The sequence below is a fragment of the Psammomys obesus genome, unplaced genomic scaffold, assembly GCF_907164565.1.
Source record: "Psammomys obesus unplaced genomic scaffold, mPsaObe1.curated_primary_1811, whole genome shotgun sequence".
Taxonomy (NCBI): domain Eukaryota; kingdom Metazoa; phylum Chordata; class Mammalia; order Rodentia; family Muridae; genus Psammomys; species Psammomys obesus.
The window spans coordinates 49,659,420-49,685,375 of record NW_026587216.1 but is presented as its reverse complement, the minus strand read 5'-3'; the positions used below and the strand labels follow the sequence as shown (position 1 = coordinate 49,685,375).

General features: G+C 39.7%; 1 protein-coding gene across 3 annotated transcripts; it reads right to left on the bottom strand.

Moving 5' to 3' along the window:
* Positions 1 to 1,934: 1,934 nt before the first annotated feature.
* On the bottom strand, positions 1,935 to 25,870 carry Pnisr (PNN interacting serine and arginine rich protein). Of its 3 annotated transcripts, XM_055603290.1 has the most exons (12): positions 25,760 to 25,858; positions 20,064 to 20,162; positions 17,538 to 17,726; positions 15,801 to 16,024; positions 14,213 to 14,384; positions 12,925 to 13,115; positions 11,063 to 11,200; positions 7,675 to 7,774; positions 6,910 to 6,963; positions 5,655 to 5,825; positions 2,515 to 3,601; positions 1,935 to 2,277 (listed from the first exon to the last, which is right to left on the bottom strand). In XM_055603290.1, the coding sequence occupies exons 2-12, from the start codon at positions 20,149 to 20,151 to the stop codon at positions 2,247 to 2,249; spliced, it is 2,445 nt and encodes an 814-aa protein (XP_055459265.1). In that variant the 5' UTR covers positions 20,152 to 20,162; positions 25,760 to 25,858; the 3' UTR covers positions 1,935 to 2,246. The 3 variants fall into 3 exon arrangements, with proteins under 3 accessions (XP_055459265.1, XP_055459266.1, XP_055459267.1); XM_055603291.1 differs by lacking the exon at positions 15,801 to 16,024 and having other exon boundaries at positions 14,213 to 14,326; XM_055603292.1 differs by lacking the exons at positions 1,935 to 2,277; positions 2,515 to 3,601; positions 5,655 to 5,825; ... (1 more) ...; positions 7,675 to 7,774; positions 11,063 to 11,200 and having other exon boundaries at positions 13,035 to 13,115; positions 14,213 to 14,326; positions 25,760 to 25,870.
* Positions 25,871 to 25,956: the final 86 nt, after the last annotated feature.

Here is a 25,956-nt window from a genome sequence, read left to right as displayed (position 1 = left end):
AGAACTATTAGTGTGATTGAAGTGGAAATAGTATTTCACTTGAAGATTGCTCTAAAACACTTTTAGGAAAAAACAGCTTCCAGTGTTGGCCCTCTCCTTCCACCAGTGGGGTCTGAGGATCAAACTCTGGTCTTCCAGAATTAGGGCAAGCACCCTTACCTGCGACTCACCCTCCAGCCCGGAAGAGCATGCTCCACCTCTCTCCCATGCTCATGTGTGCATGGGCTGGAGTTAAGGGGCTCTGGCCTGCCTAGTGCAGGTGCTGGAAGGTGAACTCTGCGGCCTGTCAGAGCTGCAGCAAGTCCTCTTAGAGCCACGTCTGCAGCTTTCAAAGGAGACTCGTGAAGACAGTCCTGATTAACCAATTCAGACCGACTGTCTCAAAATCTGAATACTCATTTTCAAATGGGTAATTTTTAAAGCATTTCATAAACATTCATATACGATTTAACATTCACATGCTAAGTTATGTAAACCCTACCTAAAAATTTTTTTTTCTACTCAGATAAATACTCACATGTAAAGGACGTCATATATTTTCCACAAAAATTTGACAGATGGAAATACAATCATAACGCAGGCATATATGCTAATAATCATGAATACTTTGTTGGTTTTTAAAAGTTAGATTTAATGATAAAAAGCGTGCAAATTCTTAACTAAAACTGGCAAAATTCCTTTTGGCTTTCATTTGTATGTCTAATAATGTATGTATCATAGCCAGCAGAATTTTTCAGTAGAATTTTATTTTGAAAATAATACTTCACTTGAAGATTGATCTAAAACACTTTAAGGTATGAAAATTTTATACAACTTATCTATTACAAATTAATCAGAATTCTTCCATTAGGTACACTGTGTTAGCTCACCTACATAAAAATATTGCACATTTTGTCTCCAGATGTCACTGATGACTAGATTGTAGAGAACTCCAAACTCTTTATTCTGTGAAATGGCAACTTCATAAATATTGTAACTAAATGCACTGTAAACAGCCATTTTGGTAAACATGCATTTATTCACAGATTTATTTCCTTTAGATAAATGCGTAACTGCTCAAAATTAAGATGCTATGTTGAGGTACAAGAGCACACAAACAAATCTATTTCTGTCTTCATTTCGAGGAAACACTGATCTTGGCAAACCTGGCATTGTTTAAAATGAACTATTGCTGGTACGGAAGCATAATACTTTAGAACTCTGTGTTCTGCACTTACACTTCTCTTTTTCAGTTAAAAGTTAAGAGCATTGTTTTCAGAGATTCAACTATCTATCACTGCTTAAGTGTATCATCTCAAAAACGACCCCGAAGCAGCTGAACACTTGTCAAAATGCCTACTATTCATAGGTTTTGGAACTGAGAAAATCAGACCATTTTAATGTCATGTAATTGACCAAATCCCGCATAACACAGTATTTCTCCATTAAGCTGAGGTCATATTATATTTTAAAAATATAAATATATTGAATCCTAAGTCCTATTTCTATGGTAACCCCAAGGTGTTATGCATGTAAAATAGGAGTGACTATATAGTTCCAGACTATTAGTGTCAAATAGTCATTACAAATAACTCTACTGGTGTAATGGCCTGATTGTTTCCAGCAATTTCATTTTACAGAAGTGAATCACATTTTATACACATAAAGAATATATTACTTGAAAACCCCCAACCTCCCAAAAAAATGTTTGGAAAGCTGATCAGATGCCTTCAGAGAAAAGTAAGGTCATTTTCTGGCCCTTTCCCATACCTTTAGAACTGGAGTTTGACAAAAGTCCATGGGCACAATTAACAAACTTTGACAAACCATTAGGTTAAAACCATTTTCTTTGGAGAAGATGGGAGGAATTTTTAAAACCTGTTAGACAAAATTTCAGCTGCCTTTTTATAAAAGTTCGTTCCTTAGATTAAAATCATAAAATTAAGGTGCAAGAGTTTAACAAAAATGAACTAAAGAGCTTTATTGACATCACAGTACATTCAAGAATAATTTTAAGAACATTACAGCTGAAAGAGAATGGCATATTTAGAGTCTTATTAAGTACTATTTCTTGAAAAAATGTAATACAAAGAAATCCTATTCAGTAACTTGGAGCAGCATTTGGAAAAAGACACCTATTTACACAATTAAAAAAAAAATATCTGGTTTCACCTACACAGCCACAATGTGCCTCTATAATGAGACAAGCCCTTAAAACTCATGGAATTTTTAAAAACAGCATCATGGCATTCTTGCCACATCATTCCTCAGCGCTTACGACGGGGAGGGGTTGTTGATCTGAAAAAAAAAAAAAAAAGGGAAAAGACAAAATTTAAAAATAAAAATGTATTTATACTTAAAATCTGCAATATAAATAAATACTTTTATACAGGATTTCTAACATTATTTAAAAATATTTAACAAATACCAAACTGAGTTTATAAAAGAGAGAGAGAGAAAGGACACTTTCAACTTTGAATAAATTCAAAAACTTTAAAAAAAAAATCAGACAAAATACTTTAAAAAGTATACTACCTTGATCGGGACTTAGACTTGTGTTTGCGGCTTGCCTTCTTACCAGACCTTTGAGATCTCTCCATGGAGCGCGACCGGCTATGTTTAGGCTTCTTAGCCTTCTTTTCTTTGCTACTTCCAGGGGATTCAGAACTGCTCCTTCCACTAGAATCAGAACCTGAATGCTTTTTACTGTCTTTGGTGGCGTTTTTCTTACTGTCCTGTCTAGAGTCGTGCCTTATGACTTTAACAGAGATAGAACCGCTCCTACAGAATGTTCTCTCACTCTCTCGCTTCCTTTTTAACCGGTCATCCTGACTACTGAATTTAAAATCCTTTTCTTCCCTTTTCTGTTTCTCTTTTCTTTTATCCTGTTCACGGTCCCTTTCTTTATCTTTCTTTCTCCTGTCTTTGTCTACACTTCGACTCCTCTCCTTTTTCCTGTCTTGTTCTTTAGCCTCACCTTTATGCTTATGACTGCTCCCACTAAGATTTCCACGTGGATCCTCAATTTTACGCCTATCTCGACTCCTACTGCGACTGGAACGATTGGCTCGTCTATCCCTTGAGCGACTTCTGCTTCTACGTCTGTCTCGGGAAGGACTCCGGTTTCTTCGTCTTTCTCTTTCAATGCTACTTCTATTAGATCTCCTCCTATCTCTCAGCTTCACTCTAGTCCTACTGCTGTCTACTTTAATTCTGTGAGAGTAGCTCCTGCTCCTGCTCCGTCTAACTTTCACTGGGGGAGACCTGCTCCTGCTGTGTCTCTTTTTCCTTTTAGGAGAAGAGGAGCGAGAGGACGTGCAGCTGCTGCCTGAGCTGGAGCTGTAGGAGGAACTGGAGACGGAGCTGCTACTGCTGCTAGTCCTGCTGTTGCTGCTGGAGCTGCCGCTACTGCTGCTCCCTGACCTACTCCTCCGCTCCTTCTCTTTCCCTTTATGCTCTCTTTTAGGCTCTAAAACTGATGGAGCTTCATTCGGAGTTCTTTTCTTTTCAGTAACCACATCACCGTCTGCTTCACTTGCTTCTAGAAGTGATAAACTATTTTGCTCTCTGTGAATAAATTCATTCATCTCTTTTGTAACCCTTTCTGTTTGTTGCTTTTCTTCTGAAACAGAGAAAGACAAAAAGATACAGAAAGGCTAAATAAGAAATGAAAAACTCCCATACTATCAAATTATTACAATAGTTTCATCTTTAACAGGAAGAATTAGGGTGAAACCTAAGTAATTAGAAACTTTCTAACAGCTACATTAAAAAGGTAAAAATAAAGATGTTAATCCCCCCATTTCACTGACATATCAAAAGTGGGCTGGAGAGATAAATGGGAGGTTAAGAGCACTGGCTGTTCTTCTGAAGGTCCTGAATTCAATTCCCAGCAACCACATGGCGGCTCAGAGCCATCTATAATGAGATCTGGTGCCCTCTTCTGGCATGCAGATATACATGCGGACAAAACATTGAATACATAATAAATCTTTTTTTTTAAAAAATCAAAAGTATTACTATTTCAAACATCGAATCAAAAGAAACTGGAACTTTTTTCACAGAAAATCTTCATCTTAAAGGCAAGCTCTGACTACCTATATTCACACTTCAATTGAGGGCTAGCTACATTTCAAGAACTCAACAGCCACATATAGTGAGCCAGCTACTACTCTGAACAGTGCAGTAAAATTATTAAAATACAGGGTTACATATGACACAAGAAAAGTCTTCTCTTTTTGTCCAGTACGAGTAATTAAAAGATAAGCAGTGGCCAGGTATGGTGGTACATATGCCTTTAATCCCAGTACAGTACTTGGGAAACAGAGGCAGGAGCATCTCTGAGAGGTCAGCCTGGTCTACACAGTGAGCCCCAGGACAGCAAGGACTACATAGAAAGACCCTTGTCTCAAAAGACCAACGTAACAAAACAAAACAAATAAATAAAGATCTCAAACAAGAGATGAGCAGCGACACTTAGAAAACTTATAACAAAGCTTACTCATTTCCTAAGAGCTGTCCAAATAACGTTTTTCAAAAGTTACATATTCTTACTCCAAAAGTTAAATACTCATACTCTTTCATTTTTCCTAGTATTATCATACACTTATACAAAGAATTTAACAGTGTTTCTAATCTTCTATTTTCCCTGAATATGTAGCTGTTTTCTCAGTAGTTATAATAAATTTTACCATTACAAAAGTCTATTTTCATTGCAATAACTTTAACACAAAATAAAGATCTAAATAGCCTGTGGTTTACGGTCATGGGGACAAACAGCTCTCATAACAGACAAAAACAAAAGAAAACACACAATGTGCTCTTATCTCAGCTATCCCACACACTTACAATCAAGCCTCCAGTTCTATCCTACCACATTTCTACTGTGGTTTGAAACCAAGACTGTAGCGATACAATATTACTAAATTATCTCTCATCTTCTAAGAGACTGCAACTTTTGTTGGACCTCACAGCTGAAGTTAATAACATACCTTCATGTCACTTAAGACTGCTACCCTGCTCTGTACTCAGACTGTTTGTTTAACAGGCTTTTAAAAGAAAATGCTAATCGACTTTTCTTGCCTTGGATTTCCAATGTAATCAACAAGCTAATGGAAAGCAATAATCTTAATTACCACTCTTCTAGTCCCCTGACCCAGACTATGCACAAGTATCATTTGCTGAAAGCAGGAAATATAGAAGTTGAAAGCAACTTCCTAAAATTGACCATAAAGGCTGGAAGCAACCATTTATGAACACCGGTTGATAGAGAATGATATCTGTTTTCTGGGTTAAGTTCAGTTGAAACCAGTGACTTAATCCCTTGTAAAACTCTATTAAAGATTTCTGTAATGTTTCCCATGTGACCCTTTATGTGCTGTTCAACACATATAGAGCAAAGCCCTTGCTAGGGACAGACTGACACAGATAATCAGACACACAGGTAAGAGGAAGGCACAGATTCAGACCACACATCAGAAAGAAGGCACAGTAAACATGAATGCAAATCTGAACCTATTCTTGGTTAAATGACCCCCAAGAGGAAGTGCTTTTATTCCTTTCCTTAATCCAACACCCATGCATTATTGGTAACTGACAACAAAAAACTAATGTGCATAGTCCACGTACAAAAGCACATAGCAAACTAGATAAAAGCTACATAAATCTAGGATCACCTTCCATCTGTTTATCTTGTAGGAGTTGCTGTTCTTTTTCTTTTCTCCAAAAAGCTTCCTGTTTTTGCCGGATTCGGTGCCGTAACTCTTCATCGTCAGTATCGGATGACTCAGAGCCTCTGTCACTTCTCTCATCTTCACTGTCTCCCGATCCATAGCCACCCAGTCCACCTGTGTGCATAAAACCCAGTCCATCACGGGAAAACATTACAACGGCCACTAAAAACTTTTCAAGGTCCGAGAAGAAATTTTATTGTTTTCCATTGCCTTTTCCTGGAAGAATATATGCTTATTCAGGGTGGGGAGAGGCATAAATTCAAACTTTTAAGTTTTCAGAATCCTCAGATAATGGTGATATTAGGATCTTTTTCTTTGGGCTACTTCATATATTTCTCAACACCAAGGAATCAATAATGGTTTTTGTTGTCCACACTAACCAACAAAAGTATTCACCATGGTATCTTACTAATGTTAAGCCAATCCACAACTACTGTAATAAAATTTTGAGGATTCTGAAAATATTTCTAAAGTTAATTATTATTCAAGTTTCCTGAGTTCAGATAAGATGTACACAAATTTTCTCTAATAAATTAGAGTAATATAATTCTCATTGGTGTAGAAATAATGTGAGTAACTCCCCACCCAGAAGTGATCTCAAAAGTCTAATATCAAAACTACATGGCCATTCATTCTACCCATTTCTCTTATTCCTCATATAAATTATCATGAAATGAAGATGTGGAAAAGGCAAAGTCAAGCTCAAGTCTTAATATCATGCAAATAGCAAATTATGAACAAAACAGTCCTGTTGGAAGATAAACACATTTCTTCTAAGTTCAAACTTGATTTGCTCCAAAAACAATCCATGTAAATTCATTACTGTCTAGGTAAACTAAGTATGTATGGCATTATTTTAAAAGGGAGTTTAGAAACTACCATGGCTAAACCGTATCTATTAGGGTCAAACTATGTGTATATAATATATAACACATATAACTAACACATTATATATTACATACACACTGGAGCAATTAATGAGGAAATCCTCCACTCAGCTCACCCAAATGAACTACGTTAACTATCGCATTTATATCCTACTGTGAATACTGTAGTCAAGGAACTTAGACGCAGTTTCAGAGACTTCAGCCTGACACTAAGCGTCCTAGCAGGCACAGCGCATTTCCCAGCAGAACAAGGACAAAGACAAGGTCAGTGAGCCTCCCGCTAGCCCTCTCACACACACCCTGGCACTTACCGAGGCCGGTGAGGGAGGCCAGTGCACTGGACTGTGCCAGCTGTTTTGCAGGAGCTTTGTATCACATCAACAACAGGAACAACATGTTAACACAAATAGCCACGATTTCATAGTCATGAGAGTCTACGGTATTGTTAAATCTACTACTATTGCTGCTTTTTGGGGAGAGAAGAAACATTAAAAACATAACATTCATTTTAAAACCAGTAGCATGTCTGGCTTTGAAATTACAATTCTGATGTGAGCTGAAATTGGTTTATGATGAGGAAAAAGCTTGATAAGTAATATCTGTATTTTTCTTTGAGATATGGCACATAAAATTTTTATTTTCTGTATGTTTTTAAAGAGGTACTAAAAGCCTATGGGAAGGTGGCTGTCACTGTTTCATAAGAATTGTAACTGACAAAACTGTTCACTCTAAAGGTTTGTTGTAATTCAAAAGTCATTTAAACTATATAGAAGTCATGTCAATACCATGATATCTATTTTAAAAAACAAAGCCTCAGGTGAAATAAATGGAACGTGAGGAGTTTCCACACTGTGTTTTACAGGAGTACAGAATGAATACTATCTGTGCTTGGGTAGGTCAGATAAAACAAAGTACTTCTAGGGTTCCAATATGATCTCTACAAACTCAATCTTTCCCAAGAGTTAAGACATGCAAGGAGAGAATATTTAAGTATTTGACAGAAATCCAACAAAAAGTCCAAAATAGCCAATGAAATAAAATCCCACAGAAACAAAGCCCAGAGCCCCACAATGCACCTTTCGTTGCCTTCCGATGTGCAGCTTTGGCTACGTAATAAATTTCTTCGTCTGTGACATCCAGAAGAATTTCAGTTAGAAGCATTTTTGTCAGCAACATCTAAAGAAGAATATTTTATAGTTTCCAATTAAATTTAAATTATTATTTTGAGATTAAAGCCTTTTTAATTATGATATTTTAAGATCAAATCAGCCATTAAGAACAGGGTATGTTGAAAATATTCAAAAAAACATTAAAACTTGAAAAAAACCCTTCAAATTCATAGATATCAAAAAATAACTATCTACTTGCACTTGGTATACTGAAGAGCACATAGCAATACAAAAAGTGAGACAGAAGGATTGTGAGCTATAAATCACGGGCCACCCAGCAAGACCTAGTTTCTAAACAAAGAAAAGAAACGAAATGAAAAGCTATAAACTTATCTGTAGAGACCTTGAATTCTTTTGCTAGAGACAAAAAGTAAAAGCTTGTATTAGGAGAGCTTTCTATGGCTGGGAAGACGACTAGATTACTCACTGGGGAAGCCTGGGGCTTGAGTCTGGGTCCCCAGCATGCCCCTTAAAAAGCCAGGCATGGTGGTGTGCACCTGTAATATGGGTTCCAGGAAGTAGAGACGGGAGGGTCCTGGGGGCTCACTGGCCAATGAGTCTAACCAATTGGTGCCAGGTCAGTGAGAAACCTTGTCTCAAAAGTAATTACCTTAATAATGAGACAGAGAGCATTGGCGATAGCTGCTATCACCCTCTGGCCTCCACACACGCATGCATGGGCACCTGCTTAAATGCACGCCACTCCCACACCTGTGCACACACACAGACATAACTGTCCGTGGGAGTTTTAAGTTGGACAGAGTAGCCTTTCACTTAACAATATTGGTAAGCATTACAATATAAGTTTCTTAAATCACTTTTCAAAGTTAAAATAAAATTGGGGGGGAGGAAGACAAGAAAAAACAAAACAAAAACAAATGAACAATGGTCCTCTATTTGGCCAAATGCAGCCCTTTCATCCTAGACTAATATCTCATAACTTTTAACAATATACCAACATATTATAAAAGAGAAAGTACAGGAGATTTGAGTAAGAGACGGATTGCAGTGTGGCTTGACTGTCAACAACTATTTCAAATGGAGACTCTTAGTCCCTCAGACTCTGTGCGCATGATCACTTATTTATAGAAATGAGAACAGACTGAATTACTATGTTCTAAATATTATGGGAAAATCCCAATCTCACCAGGTGATGTTCTTCTTCAACAAGGAAGGTTTTAGAAATTCTCTCTCTCTCTCTCACACACACACACACACACACACACACACACACACACACACACACACAAAACCAAAAAACAAAAACGTTTCACTCTGCTCAATCCCTGTGGCTGTTTAGACGAGAATGTTCCCATGGACTCATCTTTGAGTGCCTGGTCCCCATAGATGGACTTGTTTGGGGGTATCATGACCTCGCTGGAGGTGTGTCATGGACAGGGTGCTTCTTAGATGCTTCAAAAGCCTCACGCTATTCCCAGCTAACTAAGGCAGGAATGCCCTGTGCTTACGGAGGTGTAAGAGCTCGGCTACTGTTCCAGCACCATACTTGCCTGGCACTATGCTTCCCACCATAAAACACTGTAACCCTCTGAATATAAGGCCCCAAAAAACTCTTTCTGAAGTTACCTTGGTCATGGTATCTTATAATAGCAACAGAAATGTAACAAGACAATTCCTTATTGCTTCCTAGACTATAGAAAAAAATTGAATAAAATGTTCTCAAGCCTCATATATACTAAAATATTTTAAAAATTATTTTGTTATTGGACGTGGTGGAGACTCATGTGCAGAGGTTAGAGGAATTCTGGAATCAGTTCTCTTCTTCTACCATGAGTTCTAAGGACTGAACTCAGGTTGGCAGGCTTACATGACTGTGTTTTTATCCTTAAGCAAACTTGCTGGCCCATTTAAGTATTATTTAATTATGTACTGGTACTAAGAAATATACTTGATATTGGATAACCAATTGGGGAAGATAATTTCTCCTATTCTTAGCATGTTTAGTTGCATATAGTTCTTTGTCTAAGGTTGAGGCCCTCTGAGCTTTTCCAGTTCCATGTTTCCTGTCTATCTGTCCTTGCTCAGGTCTGGTTTAGGCAGCCATGTTGATGAAGCTTCCTGGGCATAGCCTGTCTGACATTTCTAGGAGACACAATCTCCCAGCAGAGTTCCTGCTCCTCTGGCTCTTACAATCACTCTCGCCTCTCTTCCGATCCCTGAGCCACAGGTTACCAGGTGTGGCTAGGCACTGCACACTCTCTTGTCCTCTGCATTTTGGAAGTTTTACTTTTCTGTGACGGCTTCCATCTATTGCAAGAAGAGGGTTCTTTGATCAGGGGTGAGAAGTACACTTATCTGTGGGTCTAAGGATAAATACTTAGAATGCTGTTAGTGCTCATTGGTTTGGTAAAGCAAAAGCTGTAGGTTCTCCTCTAAGATCATGAGCTCACTAGCGCCAGGTAGTTGGGTAGACTTCCAGCACCAGGTATGTCTCTCTTGTTAAGAGTGGACAATACATCCGATCAGAGAGTTGGCTCTCACCATGGCATATGCTACTGCTATGATAAGGCTTTTATGTCATGTTACTGTCATGATGCACAGGTATCATAACTGAGTAGGACCATTGGTCCCTTCCTTCCCTTCCAAGTTTGCACGGCCCTTGGTACCATGAAATCTGGTCCTCAGAAAGACAGCTTTTAGGTCAAATCCAGTGCAGGTCCTGAGTGCTGTGTTTGAGTTGGTTACCCTATAGCAAAGCTGTGAGCCCTGAGATCACAGGCATTGCAGGTAACACTGTTAAAACTTCTGCTAAGGTTGTATTTATGTACTTAGGAGTATGAATCTCTGTGTGTGTAACAATTAAGAAAAGGAGTGGCTGTGTGCACACCTTTAATCCCAGCACTACAGAAGCAGAGGCACACAAATCTATCTGAGTTCGAAGCCAATCTGGTCTACAAAGCAAGTTCCACAATATTCAGGGCTAAAAAGAAAAATCCTAACTCAAAAAAACAAAACAAAACGAGGCCATGATTTTGAGAGTAAAGGAAGGATAGATGGGCGAGACTGCAGGAAGAAGGGGAAGAGGAACGTATGTGATTTTCAAAAAGAAGAAGAAGATAGAATTAGTAACTCGAGACTGGGGATCTGTGCCTTATATTATCACCTAGATTTTCAGAGCATGGGAGAGGTACTGTGTAATAACATTTGCACTCTTCATATCTCTGCCTGAGTAAACACTCCTAACTGCTTCAGTGTTCTCAGTTGATCAGCCACTGAACAATACAAAACAACTGTAAACGAGCCACTATGCATGACGGGAAACATGACGCCTTACCATTTGATACTCCTTCTCCTCTTCAGTCATCTCTGGTTCACTGTGCTCTTCTTGGGGAGCTGGAGATGGACTTCGGGTGACTTTCCCACTGCTCACAGCCTCAATGTTTTCAGCATCTTCATCTTCTTCATCACTATCCTATAGAAACAGTATGGGAGCTCAGATTTATAACTACAATATAAAGATGAAACAAACATGCAAGAGCAACTACTTTCTAAATCAGAGGGTTTTTTTTTTGTTTTTTTTTGTTTTTGGTGTTGGCTTCAAAGATACTAAGTATGTAGTCTATTGCTCACCTATACCTTCTGCCTCTTTAAATTACATTATTTTTGTTGCTGTTATTTATATCTCAGACAATCTTTTTCAGTGTTTTTTTCTTTTTTGCACTGTGAAGTATTAGTTTCAGACTCAGGACTCAGCCTCATCCCCCAGGAATACTGAGTATAGGATAACCCACAACACTCAGTTCTGAATTTGTATTATTTCACTTAGTAATTGAAAATGTAACCTGGGTGTAAGGAAAATTAAGATTACAAAAAGGTTTACGTTACTTTTCAATTCATTTTTTTCTCCATTACACATTTTGCCCTATTTTGTAAATAACAAGGAAAGCGTCATATACAGAGATGATTCAATGAATAGCTTTCTGAAACAAATGGCTTATAGAACTTTGGATAAATAGACCAGAATTTAATTTTTACAGTATCATACTTAACTAATTTACCCATTTAACATGATTTAATAATAATAACAAAATCTCTGGCCAGATTCAAAATTTCAGCTTGCTGTACCTGAAACTAAGTTTAAAAACTTTCATTTTTATTCTACATGTATGGATGTTCTGTCTTGTGCATCACGTGCCTTCACAGGCCAGTAAAAGGAATTGGATATGCTGCCATGTGGGTGGTGGAGATTCAACTCAGGTTTCTTGGAAGAGAACCAGTGCTCTTAACCACTAAGCCATCGCTCCATCCTTCCTAAGTTACTTCTTTGTGACTACACGGGGGACAGACAGATAAGAAATCAGGTCTACTTCCGACTGAGAAACTGTCTGTATGATTTTAATACCAAGAAACCCTAAACCCTTTTTTTGGTCAAAGAAGTATCACATAGTCACTCCTAGCGACTATACTGTACCAAGTTAAAAAGCAGATGATTTTTAACTAACTACTCCCACGGATAGACTGCTAGACCCAGAGGACAAACATATGCAATACAAGCCCAATATATTTAGGAAGACAGAGGAAAAACAATCTCTAAACAAAAGCTGACACCTAAAAACACTGAAGAACAGAAAAATTCCTAAACCACACGTGCCACATAACTGAGGAATAGATATTGAAAAGATTCAAAGCCAAAATTTTCAATGCTTATGTAATCACGAGTGAAAACTGTCAAAGCCTCAGTTAAACACATTCACTATCTACGCAAAGGCAGACTCACTTCTCTATGCCGTTCAGCACTGTTTTGTTTAAATGGTCCATTGCTAGGGAGTTAGCTGCATCACAATGGAAATATACACATTTGTACATTAACATAAACACTAACCAGATTTAAATGGAGTATCTTTAGAAAATAAGCATTTTTAGACTTACTGCCATCCCTCCCCCTTTTTCTTTTACCTACCTCAATAACATACACATAAAAACAGAAACCCCACTAGGCACAGGTTCAAGACTAGCCTGAGGAAGTGTTTTAGGCCACCCTGCCAAATAACTCTATTCTATCTCAGTGAAACAAACACAAAACAACAAACTCCAAGCCACAATATCCTTACCCCAAGAACTCTTCAAGAGCATGAGTAGGCTCAGGCCACTCTTCACAGAAACAGAGCTGTCAGCTTTATGTAAGGCTATACTCACAAATTTACTTCTCTGGGGTAAGCGTGGGCCATCTCCTCCCTCAGTGTCTTCTGTGGCCTTCTTTTCCTTTTTTGACAACTGGGAACGCTGCTGTTCCATTCTTTCTTTCTCTAATTTCTTTTGTTTTTCCCGCTCCATTTTCTCAAGGCCTTCACGAATCCAGGCTGGAAGAGTCCTGCGTTTGACTGCATCTGTTTCACAGAAGGGGGAAAAATCACAAGTTAATTAAGTAAAAATTTTAATAGGCAAATAGTTTTTGAGTTTCTATAAATGCCATAAGTAAAAGTAAAATTCTATTGTGCTTTAAAAGCCATTCCTTTGAACAGCAGGAGGGAGCACAATGCTTACAATTTGCCAAGAGCGTAACAGTGCATTAAACTGTCACCTCATTTAGTGCATGCAAAAGCCCTGAGATCACTACTGGTACTCAGTCTCTTTTGTAGGTAAAGAAAGTGAAGCTCAATGAGATAAAGCCATGTGCTTGCCCAGGGTGAAAAAGCCAATAAATCGTGGTCTGAACTAATTCAGATCCACATTCTTATTAAGCTACTTCCTAAAATAAGAAAAAGAGCAGTCAAAAAAGGCATCGGTGGTTTTCATACTAAGAATCCAGTTAAATTTAAAAAGCAGAAAATCAGAATCTTTCTAAGGTGTTAAAAGTCTATTCCCAGGCTGGAGAGATGGCTTAGAGGTTAAGAGCACTGGGTGCTCTTTCAAAGGTCCTGAGTTCAATTCCCAGCAACCATATGGTGGTTCACACCATCTGTAATGAGATCTGTTGCCCTTATGGCATACAGAGGTACATGAAGGCAGAACACTGTATGTATACATAATAAATAAATAAATCTTTTTTAAAAAAAGTCTATTTCCTGGTCCATTAAATGGCAGGTGATTTGAAACTTTCCAGATATAATGTGGAGTAAATATATAACTTATTACCAGCCTTAACACTATTTAAAAGTAGATTTGTTTTGTTTTGTTAAAGCACTCGTGGAAAGCAAATAATTAGCAGAGAACAAACACTGAAGATGCTATGGCCAGCAAAGATCTACATTTCATCACAAACTACTATTTAAGGCAAATAATCTGAAAAAATATTCAATGCTTTTTAACATTTTAGATCGGTATCTCTTTTTTAATACTTATGACTATAAAATGATAGGGTCTTAAAATACCATTATTTCTACCAAATCAAAGAGGTGCTACAACAAGTTAGGAAACCAAAATATGTTTTACACATTGATACAGTCATCATGCCAAAGCGGTTCGTGGAATAGATTTAATCTACCAATTTGCGGAGGCTCCTGCTTCACAGGAAGTGCAATAGGTGAGCGCTGCCGGTCCCTGAACGATGGTGGCCGCTCTCTTCGATTCTGGGCAGGTGCTGGAGGTCCTGGAGGTCCTGGTTGCCAATAAGGAGGATGAAATCCACCTTGCGGTGGACCAAAAGCAGCCCCATGCTGAAAGAGTATTGCATTTTAATTTTCTTCAATTTAGTACATATACCTTTTGGGACACACACGTGTTATGAACTGGGACAGTAGAAATCCATGTGTGCAGCAAATCCAAGAATTCCATGGTTTTAACATCCAACACTATTTCTGTAGCCCCAAGAACCCAAGCTTACTTTCTTACTTTTCTTAGGAAAGATAAAGATTTTTTTGCCTATACGAAATACATATCATATATACATATTCGTATATACATATATATGTGTGTGTGTGTGTGTGTGTGTGTGTGTATATTCTATAACCCAGCTGACAGATTACTTAAAAACTATAGGAAGGCATATACATATAAATATGCATATAAAACATTTCATCCTAAATTCACTCATAAACCCTAACACCACCAAACCATCAAAAATTCTTTTCTTTCACTAAGCAAATGTCTCACTATGTAGCCCAGGCTAGCTAGAGTAAATGAATGATACTACCATAGTAAATTTTTGTTTTGAAGATCTGCAACTATCAGAGGGCTTTTTAGAGAAAGGCTCTTTGCCTTGTTCACACAGGTTTCAGCAAACCAAATGAGGGTGAAAAGGGCTCCTTGTCACTACAGGCTCATAACAGAACAAAAACGTGACATGTAAACCCCAAGTACAAGTACCCAGCAACAACCTAGTCCTGCGCCAATGAGAGGACCACCACCTCAAGGTGAACTCATCATCAAATTCACCTTACAATTAGTGTTTAAATACGCAGTTTCTAAGCATTTTAAATTCTGAGTGTATTGCATAAAGTAGCAACTGTAACTATTTTTTTTTTCTGCAATGACATCTAGTATAATTTAGGGGTAAAGCCCAGCAAAGCTGTTTAGGAAAATAAAGCCCATAAAATAACGCTATTCTCCATAGAGTTCTACATCCCTAGGAGTGAGTTGAATGTCACAAAGGAAGCCAGAAGCAATTCCATTAATACGTTGTCTAAGAATGGGGAAGGAAAAAAACCCACAAAAAAAAAAAGCCTCAGTAATAATTCTACATAGAAGGTATGGCACTTAAGATAATCTACATACATTGTGCTTTATTTGTGTCTCATTCATAATCTATTACTGACAAATAATGTATTCAACTACTGTATATATTCTATACTTTAACATTTAAATATATCATGTTGAAATTGGAAGACAAGACATTATGACTATTTGCACTTACACATTTTTCATTTTATCCAAATGTTTCCTACTGCTTGTTCTGTTTGCCCAATCAACTAAAAATCTAGTATTTTAAATAAATGTTGGTAAATTTCCTGACACTAGGTGCGTATCGACGCAGCCCTGAAAATGACACACATCTTAAGAGTTCTCGAGGAGACATCTCCAAAGACTGGGTTACGTGCACATCTACAATAGTAAAGCAACAAAGTATCTTTCACCTGATAGTCAAACTGGTTCACGGGCCCCACTGCAAAATTATCGGGTGGTCCGCCAAAGTTGTGATTGTTCTGGTTAAACAGATGCCTGTTGTCAGGGGCAAATTCCCCACTGTCCTGACTGTTGCTGTCTTCAGAGGGAGGAACAATGTCCATTGGGCCTGGTGTTGGTGGCATCCATGGCTGATCAGGAGGGGGGTGTGGGGGTTGCTGATGCATTCCCCATTCTAGTCAGGATTTAGGCATAAAGACATTCAATAGGGCGTTATAACAAAGTCAGTAAACAAAACTTTTAAGATCTCAAGAAAGCTAGAGAAAGACAGATTTTAAAAGGCAACTTAGGACATTTTGGTCAAATTCCTTAAAAATAAGTAACAAATTAAAAGCTACCCCGTAAGTAATTCCAATAAGTTAACTCTATCTCACACTCTCAACAAAATACTCAAAAGTTATTATTTTTTTATATTTTCAGCCAAGAATCTTGTTATGCAGACCACGCTGAGCTAGAATTTTCTATACAGCCAAGCCTGACCTCCAACATGAGCCTCTTCTACCTCTGCCTCCCCAGCACTGGGGTAACAGGCATGTGAACCCACACTCAGCTCCAAAATGTGTTTTTAACAAATTCCAAAGTAACTCTGGATTAACCGCTCTGTTCAACAGTAACAACAGAAAAAGGAAACCTTAAATTTTCTATTATTTCTTTTTCCATGAACATATTTATCCTCACAACAACCCTGTGAGGTAGGAAGAAATCTGGTATTGTTATCTATCAATTTCAGAAGGGGAAACTGAGACACACAAAGGTTAGTAAGTTCCTTAGTGTCACAAGGAAATTCAATAAGGAGAGACTAAGGGTAGAAAGGAGAAATTCACTAAGGGAAGCAGGAGTGAAAGGCGAACAGCGATCCCAAGGTAAGCAAACTTTAAGTTAAAAACTAAAACATTTTCAAAATTGGAAAAATTTGGCCTTCTAAAAGACAAAACTCAACCACCTCACAGTATTAAAGATCAAAATATTTGTCACTTTTTAAAAAGTAATATTAAAAATATATATCCTATGTTTTCCATTCTCATCAGTAATAAAATAAATAATAGCAAACAGAGGCTATGACTTCCTCAGCAACATATCCAAATGTGAAATCTCTATAAATAATGTGATGTGATTATTAAAAATATTAACACAATCATGGAAAATTGAAAGCATTAAGGAATCTAAATAGCTAAACCATTCTGAGAAGTTTAAAAAGTAAAAATAAATAAAACATAACAGCCAAGAACTTATGGGAAATCCCCACTATCTGAAAAAGGGGGGAGGGGAGAAAAGGTAGATGGACAATAGGAGCCGAGCACATCTGACAGGCTCGTTTGTCATACAGTGGCACAACTTTTCTTTAATTAGAGGCTAGACATGTTTTACTCTCCAGTGCTGCTTCTGAAAAGGCCAGAGGTTGCAACAGAGAGACAAAGAGTGCTCTCTTTTCCCTAGATGCCAACTGAGGTTTCCAGAGTGTTCCCAGCCCCTGTCAGCCTAGGAATGAAGAACCAAGAAAAAAATCAAACTGAGTGCCACAGCGCTGGCAGACTATGCACAAAATAATGTAACCACAAAAACGCCCAGATCCACTGAAGACTGCCCACTTTCCACGGAGCTTTAACTGCAGTCAAAAGGAAACAAGCAATGTGCTACCAACCCTCGCCTGAAGACATCCTAAAATTGGGGAAACAGATTTAACAAACCTGGTTGCCACATTCTGTTAAAATTTGAATCCCCTTGAAAGTTCCCATGATTATTTGGACCAGACTCCATTGTAGACATGTCCTGCCCATTTGGCATCATTCCTGGTGGTTGTTCTACGATGCTTTGCTGTCCCGAAGCTTCTCTTTGTGCAATCCATGCTTGCGCCAAAGCAGCCCAGTCAATCTGGCCTAAAGTAAATTAGCAGAATTTAGCATTCAGAATGTAGAAGATGAAATAGCACCTCTATGTAAAACAAGCACCTCACTTACTCCATCACGATTCTTCTTTGTGTGTGTGCTTGTGTGCGTGTGTATGGTATACATGTATATCTACAGGTATATGTGCATTTGGAGGCCTGATGCTCATCTCTTCCTTTATCCCATCCATACTATTCTTTGAGAAAGGGTCTCTCAGTCAAACCCAGATAAGGTTAGTGGCCACAGCCAGTTTGCTTACTGATCCCTCTGCCTTCCGAAGCTGGAATTACAGGTGGACCACTACACACCTAACAATTAACATGGGCTCCAACTCTCTTGCTTGCGTAAGTTTTAACTTCTGAACCATCTCCCTGGTTCCTTCCTTTCTTCTCTTTCTGTCTCTCTCTTTCCCTTCCTTTTTCTTTATCTCTGTCCTTTCCCATTTCCCTTTCAACTATTATTACAGGTATTTAACTACTATACAAAGTTATGTGTGTAAGTACGCTTAGAAAATAATCCATATGCAAACTAAAATACATGTGACTTTCAGAAAAGGACTCTATAAAAACTCTTAGCCCAGCATAGTGGTGCAGAGGCAGAGGCAGGAGGAGCTCTGTGAGTTCAAGGCTAGCCTGGCCTATACACAGGGAACTTCAGGACAGCCAAAACTACATGAAGAGCATGCCTCAAAAGACAAAATAAAACAAAACTACCCACTCTCACATATTCCAATATTATTTCATAGAGAATTTATGACCCTCTACCTTTTAAAGCCAGTATAAAAATAATCAAACACAATCCCTTCTTCCTTCAGAATGTTCTATTCTTTCCAGGCTGACTCTGAGCCTACACATGATAGATTAGTGTGACTTTCTATCCCTGTTCCTTCTCACAGTTGTCTTTTTATGCTCATTGCTGTAGACAAAAATACCTCTTTAACAACTTCAAAATTTATTGTTCCTACTAAGTTTTAGGTTTTTCCTCTCCAAATTTATACTAAAATTCTAAGATCTTTTCCTATTAATAGCAAAGCAGGTTAGTCAGGTTTCAATAAATAGTCTCATACATTTTAACGAAACAGAAAACTGACGGTAGCCTAGATGGATGGAATTACAACTGGGACAAATATATTTTAAACTGCCCAACTCTAAAACCATGATCTAACAAACCTAGCACTTTCACTAAGAAAATAATTGGACAAGTGATCAATTTATGAACATAAGACTATGCTGTTTTTAGCCTGGAAAAGCATAAACAATCAAATATCCTTAAGTCTTGCTGTTGCTATCATAGTTGGTTTATATTAGAATAAACCCTATATTAAAATGCTATTTAAAAAAAAAGAAAAGGAAAGAAACGAGCTGGGTGTGGTAGTGCACACACATAACCCAAAACCTGGGAGGTAGGGGTGGGAGCACTGTTGATTTTGAGGCTACCCTGGGCTATACAGAACATTTTAGGGCAGTCTGGGCTACATTATAAAAGAAAAACAATCACCCTAAGCGAACAACAATGAAAATACCTACATGGAGGTAACAATATTGGCCATAACTAAGTTAAGAGCTAAATGAGGCTCCTGATACTTTTTTTTTTTTTTTTTTTAATTCTATATTACTTGTGGGGCAGGGTGGTTAGGATACTCCTTATGTAGCTCAGGCTATTCTGGGACTATGAAGAGCAGGCAGGTCTTAAACTCAGAAATTTACCTGCCTCTGCCTCCAAAGTGCTAAACTAAAGGCCTGTAACACCATGTCCAAACCAATTACCTCAACCTTCTTGAAGCCAGTCCCTTAGTCAAAAGAAATCTTAAAATGACATGGCATAACGGGCCTGAGGAGATGGCTCAAAAAGCGCTTGGTACGTAAGAATGAGAACCTACATGTAAGCTCGGTTGAGTGTTTATCTACAACCCAGCACTGTGAACTCGGACACAAGTAGACTCCCAGAACCTGCTGGCCAGCCACTCTCACACAGTGAGCTCCAGTCTTAATGAGTGCACCTTAGAACCTAAGGTGGAGAGTGAGTGGGGAGACACTGATGGTGACCTCTGCCTCTACACACAGTCATGCACACCCACCCACTCCGCAGGTTGCACATGAACATGTACACAGATACAATACAAAAAGGCCATCGCACAAACTGCAATAACTATCATCTAGAATAGAAATATGGAACACTTCAGCAAACTGTATGCTTTTCCTTAAGAAAACTTAAGACGGGATCAGCCTGAAGGTGTGAAGCTGTAAGCCAGCCTGAGTGTTACCATCTACACACTACCCATGTCCAAGTGCCCACCCCAACTCCCTCCCAGTCCAGCCTTTTCCTTACTTGGATCCTGCTGGTGCTGAAACGACTGCATCCACTGCTGCTGGTTCAAGGGCCACTGCTGCCAAGGCTGTCCTCCCTGGTCCCACATCCTCCAAGTTTCTAAATCACACAGTTAATGTTAGCACCTTCTACACTTTCAAAACGTACACACCAGAAATTGCATGATGATACAGTTTACATGATGAAGCTCTACAATTCTTTTCAATGTTGCTGGAGATGACAAGATTTAAATTGAAAACCAAAGCTAAAAAGGTTGAAGTTAATGCTGGTGTCAGATTTGGTGAAAAATACAGTTCATAGTAATCAGCTCAAGAAGGCATACCTATAATTATATAATGTGTATACGTAATTTTTGCAATATATCCAGAGATCCAATTATTTTAAAGACTTTAAGCGATTCATTCTGCTGGAGAGATGGCTCAGTGGTTAAGAGCACTTCCTGCTCTTCCAAAGGACCTGAGTACAATTCCCAGCAACCAGAAGGCAGCTCGCAACTGTCTGTAATGCCAATTCCAAGGGATCTACACCTTCACACTAGTGCACATAAAATTAAAAAAAAAAAAAAAAAAGTGATTTATTCAATCCCCAACCAAACTTAAGAGTAACAAATATCAGCCAGGTGTAGTGGCACACGCTTTTAACCTAGCACTGAAGAGGCAGAGGCAGGCGGATCTTTGTAAGTTCAAGGCCAGCTTGGTCCAGGTCAACCACAGCTACAGAGAAACCCTGCCTCTAAAAACAAAAACAGAAATAAACAAAAAAGGACTGAGTTACAAATAACAGTATCAGATAAGAAAAACTTGTTCTTACAATAATAGTAATATAGTTCCAAGCCTAATACCTTATTAAGAAAAGTTTAGAGGTTGAGTAAAATTAGAAATTCAAAGGCTGCCAATGTCACCCACATAGATATGATTTACAAGATACTATATAATATTCCCTAAAGCACTGAATAGTCTCACCACAAACTTTTTTAATTTTTATAACCTGGTCCCACCCCCCTTTCTCCTCCAGCTCCCACCCTCCCTCTTTCCCCTTCCTCCCATCCCCATCCCTAATCTCCAGAGAAGGGAAGACTCCCTTACCCACCCACCCCAGAGTATCAAGTCGCATCAGGACTGAGCACATCCTCTTCTCCTGTGGCCTGCTGAGGTAGTCCCCACAGAGGAAAGTGATCAAAAAGCAGGCAACAGACTCTATGTCAGGGTCAGCCACCATCCCCCTTACTAGGGAACCCATATGAGTGCCGAGCTGCCCATCTACTGCATCTGTGTAGGGGCCTAGACCCAGCCCAGGCCATGCATAGTCCTTGGTTGGTGCTTCAGTCTCCACAGGGTCCCCTTGGTCCTTCTTCCCTCCCCATTCTTCCACAAGGCTCCCTGTGCTCCACCCAACGCTTGGCTGCGGGCCTCTGTGTATGTCTCCTCACAGCAAACGTTTAAATGAACAAGTGAGCTTCCAATTCAAGAAACGATGGGTGTTAAGGAATGACATAAACAATATTAGAAATAGGAAGCAGACAAAGCTGGAAAGCGAGATAGCTTCTAATACCGGCTTCTTAAGATTTAAACAACATGGAAAAAGAAGGCAGGGTCGCCTGTTAATTGTCCAGTCTAAGTTATGGATAAAGGGATGGTGGACTCTTGCCCCACTCACTCTTCTTGAAACAAGTCTCAAAGCCTCTTAGAAAAAGCCGGCCTGACATATACCCAATAAAAGACCTTATCCAACACTGTACACTAATATATACCTAATAAAAGACCTTATCCAACACTGTGCAAGGCTGTTCAAGAGCCAGCAACAAGACGAGCATGGCGGGGTATGCCAGTAATCCCAGCACTAAGGAGGCAAAAGAAGTATCATCTTTGTGAGCTCCAGGCCAGGCAAAGCCACACAATGAGACCCCATCTCAAACCACACCCTGTAACCCACCCCACTCTAACGAACACCCCCCCCCCCAAAAAAAAGAGTATTAGCAAGGGCTAGAAATAGTTCAGAGGTTAAAAGTACATGCTGAGCCAAGTGGTGGTTGTAAAGGCATTTAAATCCCAGCACTTGGGAGCCACAGGCAGGTGGATCTTTGGTGAGTTCAAGGCTAGGCTGGTCTACAGAATGAGTTCCAGAACAGTCAAAGCTACACAAGAGAAAAAGTGTGCTTACTGATCTTGTGGAAGACCTGTGTTTGATCCAGCATTTACACGAGGTGGGCTCCCGATCACCTTTTATTCCAGCTCCAAAAGCTCTAGCACTGCTGGCCTCCCCAGTGCTGCACTCAGGCGCACACACAGAAATGCGCACACTCACACACCATGCCTAACACATAACTTAAAACTCTTTACGAGCTGGATGGCTCAGCAGTTAGAGGCACTTGTAGCTCTTGCAGAAGACTCAGGTCTGATTCCCAGCACCACACAGTCGCTCATAACAATCCATAATTCCTGTTCCGGAGGATCTGAAGCCCTCTTCAGCCCTCTATGGGCACGAGGCACATGTGATACACATATGTACAGTAAGGCAAAACACCCACACACATAAAATAAATCTAAAAGAAAATAAGTAAAAATAAAACTTTAGAAAAAGAACCAGTAACAGATGCCCCGAAGATGGCTCTGTGGGTAAAGAGACCTATTGCCAGGTCTGACTACCTGAGTTAGTAATCACATGGTGGAAGGAATAACTTCTGCAAACACACACACACAAACACACACACAAACACACACACACACCCCTTTCCTCCCACCTTACCACAGGAGCTACTTTTCAGGAATGGTGTTTGATACATTTAGACTGAGAAAAGCAGATATGAGATATGGGATGGGAGAGCAAAGATGACAATAAAAGTCAAGATACCAGGAGCTTCTAAAATGTTTTACCTAAAGCAGAAGAATTTTGATTTAGCTGCTGATGACTACCTGGGTCTTTGTGAAAGACCATGTAGCATTACAGTCTACTGAAATTATCCACACACTCCTCTGGCCTATCCCTTCCCTTTCAGAGATTGCAACCATGGATGAACAGCCCAGTCTGTTATTCCAGAGGTCCTGAGTTCAGCTCCCAGCAACCACATGGTGGCTCAAACTACTATAATATGATCTGATGCCCTCTTCTGGCATACAGGCGTTCATGCAAATAAGAGCATTTGTATATATATTTATATACATAATTTAATAAATTTATGTATATACAAATTTCACTAGAAGTGCATGTAAAAATCTTAGCAAATTCTCTTAATAGTTTTGCACTTCTAGTGAAATTTATCTAAAGGCAAATGTACATTAATAGATCTTTTCTGACCAATTAAAATGAGTAAAGTACAGCTTTATACACTGACATGTACGCATATAAAAACTCAGTAAAAAAAAATTTCAGCACAAAAACATCTCTTGAAGATTTTTTTCCCCACAGTACAGCATATATCTAAGATTTCTAAATTACAAAGCTCCTTAAGTTTAGGGAAGCAGAAAAATGTTATCAGGGAACTTCCACTTTATACCTTTTGTGTTCTTTGAATTATTTTATAGTGTGTATCCTCTCAGAAATATATAAACCTTAAAAGATAAAAGAAATCAAGGGAAGTGGCAAGTACAATCCATAAGGACTTGTACAGGAAGTAAAAAAATCATACAAGTCACCTGGACAAAAAACAAACCACCTAACCTTTGTTCATTTTCTAACAAGACTTGGAGTAAATTTCAAAATCTAATCCAACAGAAATAACTAGCTGGTCACGAAAACTAAACGTTGATTTCTGTTAAAAATCTATAAAAGAGAAGCTGGGCAGTGGTAGCGCACACCTGGAAGATTTAGCAATGGTCAAAAATAAAAGAATTTGAGCAACAAAATATAGTACTGACACACAGATGCAAAATAACAATAATCCTTCCTAAAAAATAAAATCCAGTGGCCAGAGAGCCAGCTCATTAGTTCAAAGCACCTGCTGCTCCTGTAGAGGACCTGGATTTGGTTTCTAGCACCCACATGGGGGCTCACAACCATTACAATTCTAGTCCCAGGGGATCCGACAGTTTTTTCAAGCCTCCACAGATACCCCTCTCCACACACATACAGAAAAATAGAATTTTTTAAATTATTTGTTTATTTATTTATTATGTATACAATGTTCTGCCTACGTGTATGTCTGCACACCAGAAAAGGACAGCAGATCTCATTATAGATGGTTGTGAGCCACCATGTGGTTGCTGGGAATTGAACTCAGGACCTCTGGAAGAGCTCTTAACCACTGAGCCATCTCTCCAGCCCCGAAAAATAGAATTTTTAAAAAATGTTTTTAAAAGAGATTTTTTTTTTCTCCAAGACAGGGTTTCTCTGTGTAGCCTTGGCTGTCGTGGACTTGCTTTGTAGACCATGCTGGCCTCAAACTCACATCGATCCGCCTGCCTCTGCCTCCTGAGTGCTGGGACTACAGAAGTGTGCCGATGGACCCAGTTTATAAAAGACGTTTTTTAAAAACTAAGGTAATAGAAGTAAGCCATGAGTTAATAAGGTAGTAACATTGTTCTTAATTGTAACAGAAGTGTTATACAAATGTATGCTGCTGAGGAAAATAAAACAGGTGCCTGGGGGGTTACTATCTCTTTTTTTCTTCAATTAAATTAAGTTCTAAGGTTTAGCGATGGTAAATACCTTTAATCCCAGCATTCAAGAGCGAAGGCAGGCAGAGCTCTGTGAATTCCTGGCCAGCTAGGGCCAGACAGTCGTGACGTGACTCTTCTGTGTCAACCCCTCATCCATAATATAAAGTTTAGGTAAATAGTGCCTCTCAAGGCTATCCTCGAATTCAGCAGGGCATGGTGGCGCACGCCTTTGATCCCAGTGCTCAGGGAGGCAGAGGTCCCTGTGTGAGTCCAGCCTGGTCTACAAACAGAGTCCAGGACAGCCACGCTACACAGAGAAACCCTGTTTCAAGAAACCATAATAATAATAATATCCTAAAACTCATTTACTTCATCTCCCTTAGTGCTTTAAAAAAAAAAAAAAAAAAAAAGCACATATAAAATCTTTAGTGTTTTGGTTTGCTTTTGCCTTGCTATACTCAAGGAATTTCAAGATCATTTCACTTTACTTAGGGACAAGAAGAGAAACGGTGAATGAAGCATTAAAGACTGCTGGTTTAATCAAAATCTGCTCAGTGCCCAATGATTTTTGGATGACAGTACTATCCACAAAAGAAGGAAACAACGGAAATACAGGATACCTCCCTTTGTGAGGCCTAACATCGACTATCCACCGCTGGGTAGAGACGTCAGAACCAACCCACCACCAAAAGCACCCTTCCAATGGGCCGCGGCGGCTCTGGGCTGCGCCTGCGCGGCGCGAGGCTCGGGGTCCACAAGTTCAGGTCCCGGCCCCCGCCTCCTCCGCCCTCCGGCCCCTCGGGGCTCCCAGCGCGCACGCGCACGGCCCAACGGCCGGCCCGCAGCCCAACCATCAGCCTTCCTTCTCAGAGGGGCCTCTCAGTTCGAAGAACGGGCGGTGAACACGCTCGCTGGCCAAAAGCGGCTCCTCCTCGGCGAGGCAGCGCTCTCACGCTCTAGCTGTGGCGGACGCCGGCGCCTCTCGGAAGGAGGTTCCGGCGGTCGCGCGGCGCAGCCCGCTCCGGCCGCGCCGCCCTCGCCACAGGCGCCGAGGGGACCTATACCCCGGCGGGACCCCCCGGGCCGCGGCCCACGGCTTACCCGCTCCGATTCCGGAATACCGCTGTCGCCACCGTTCCTGTAATTCTCCCCAACCCTTCCGAGGCTTCTACTTCTTCAGGAGCAAGACAAGATGGCGCCCGGCGGCTCTCCCCCGGAAGTGGATCCTGACATCCGCCCGCCTCTGAAGTCACGGTGCCGCTCAGCCAGGCTGCGAGCATGGGATCTCAGCGGCTCGC

Excerpts from the sequence above, each read along its gene's own strand:
- Pnisr (XM_055603290.1), bottom strand. The coding sequence starts at position 20,151 with ATGTGGGACCAGGGAGGACAGCCTTGGCAGCAGTGGCCCTTGAACCAG. Across the intron at positions 14,385-15,800 it reads TGAACCAGTTTGACTATCAG|CATGGGGCTGCTTTTGGTCC; the intron begins GTGAAAGATACT and ends ATACTCTTTCAG. Across the intron at positions 7,775-11,062 it reads AGGAGAAGGAGTATCAAATG|ATGTTGCTGACAAAAATGCT; the intron begins GTAAGGCGTCAT and ends ATTCTTCTTTAG.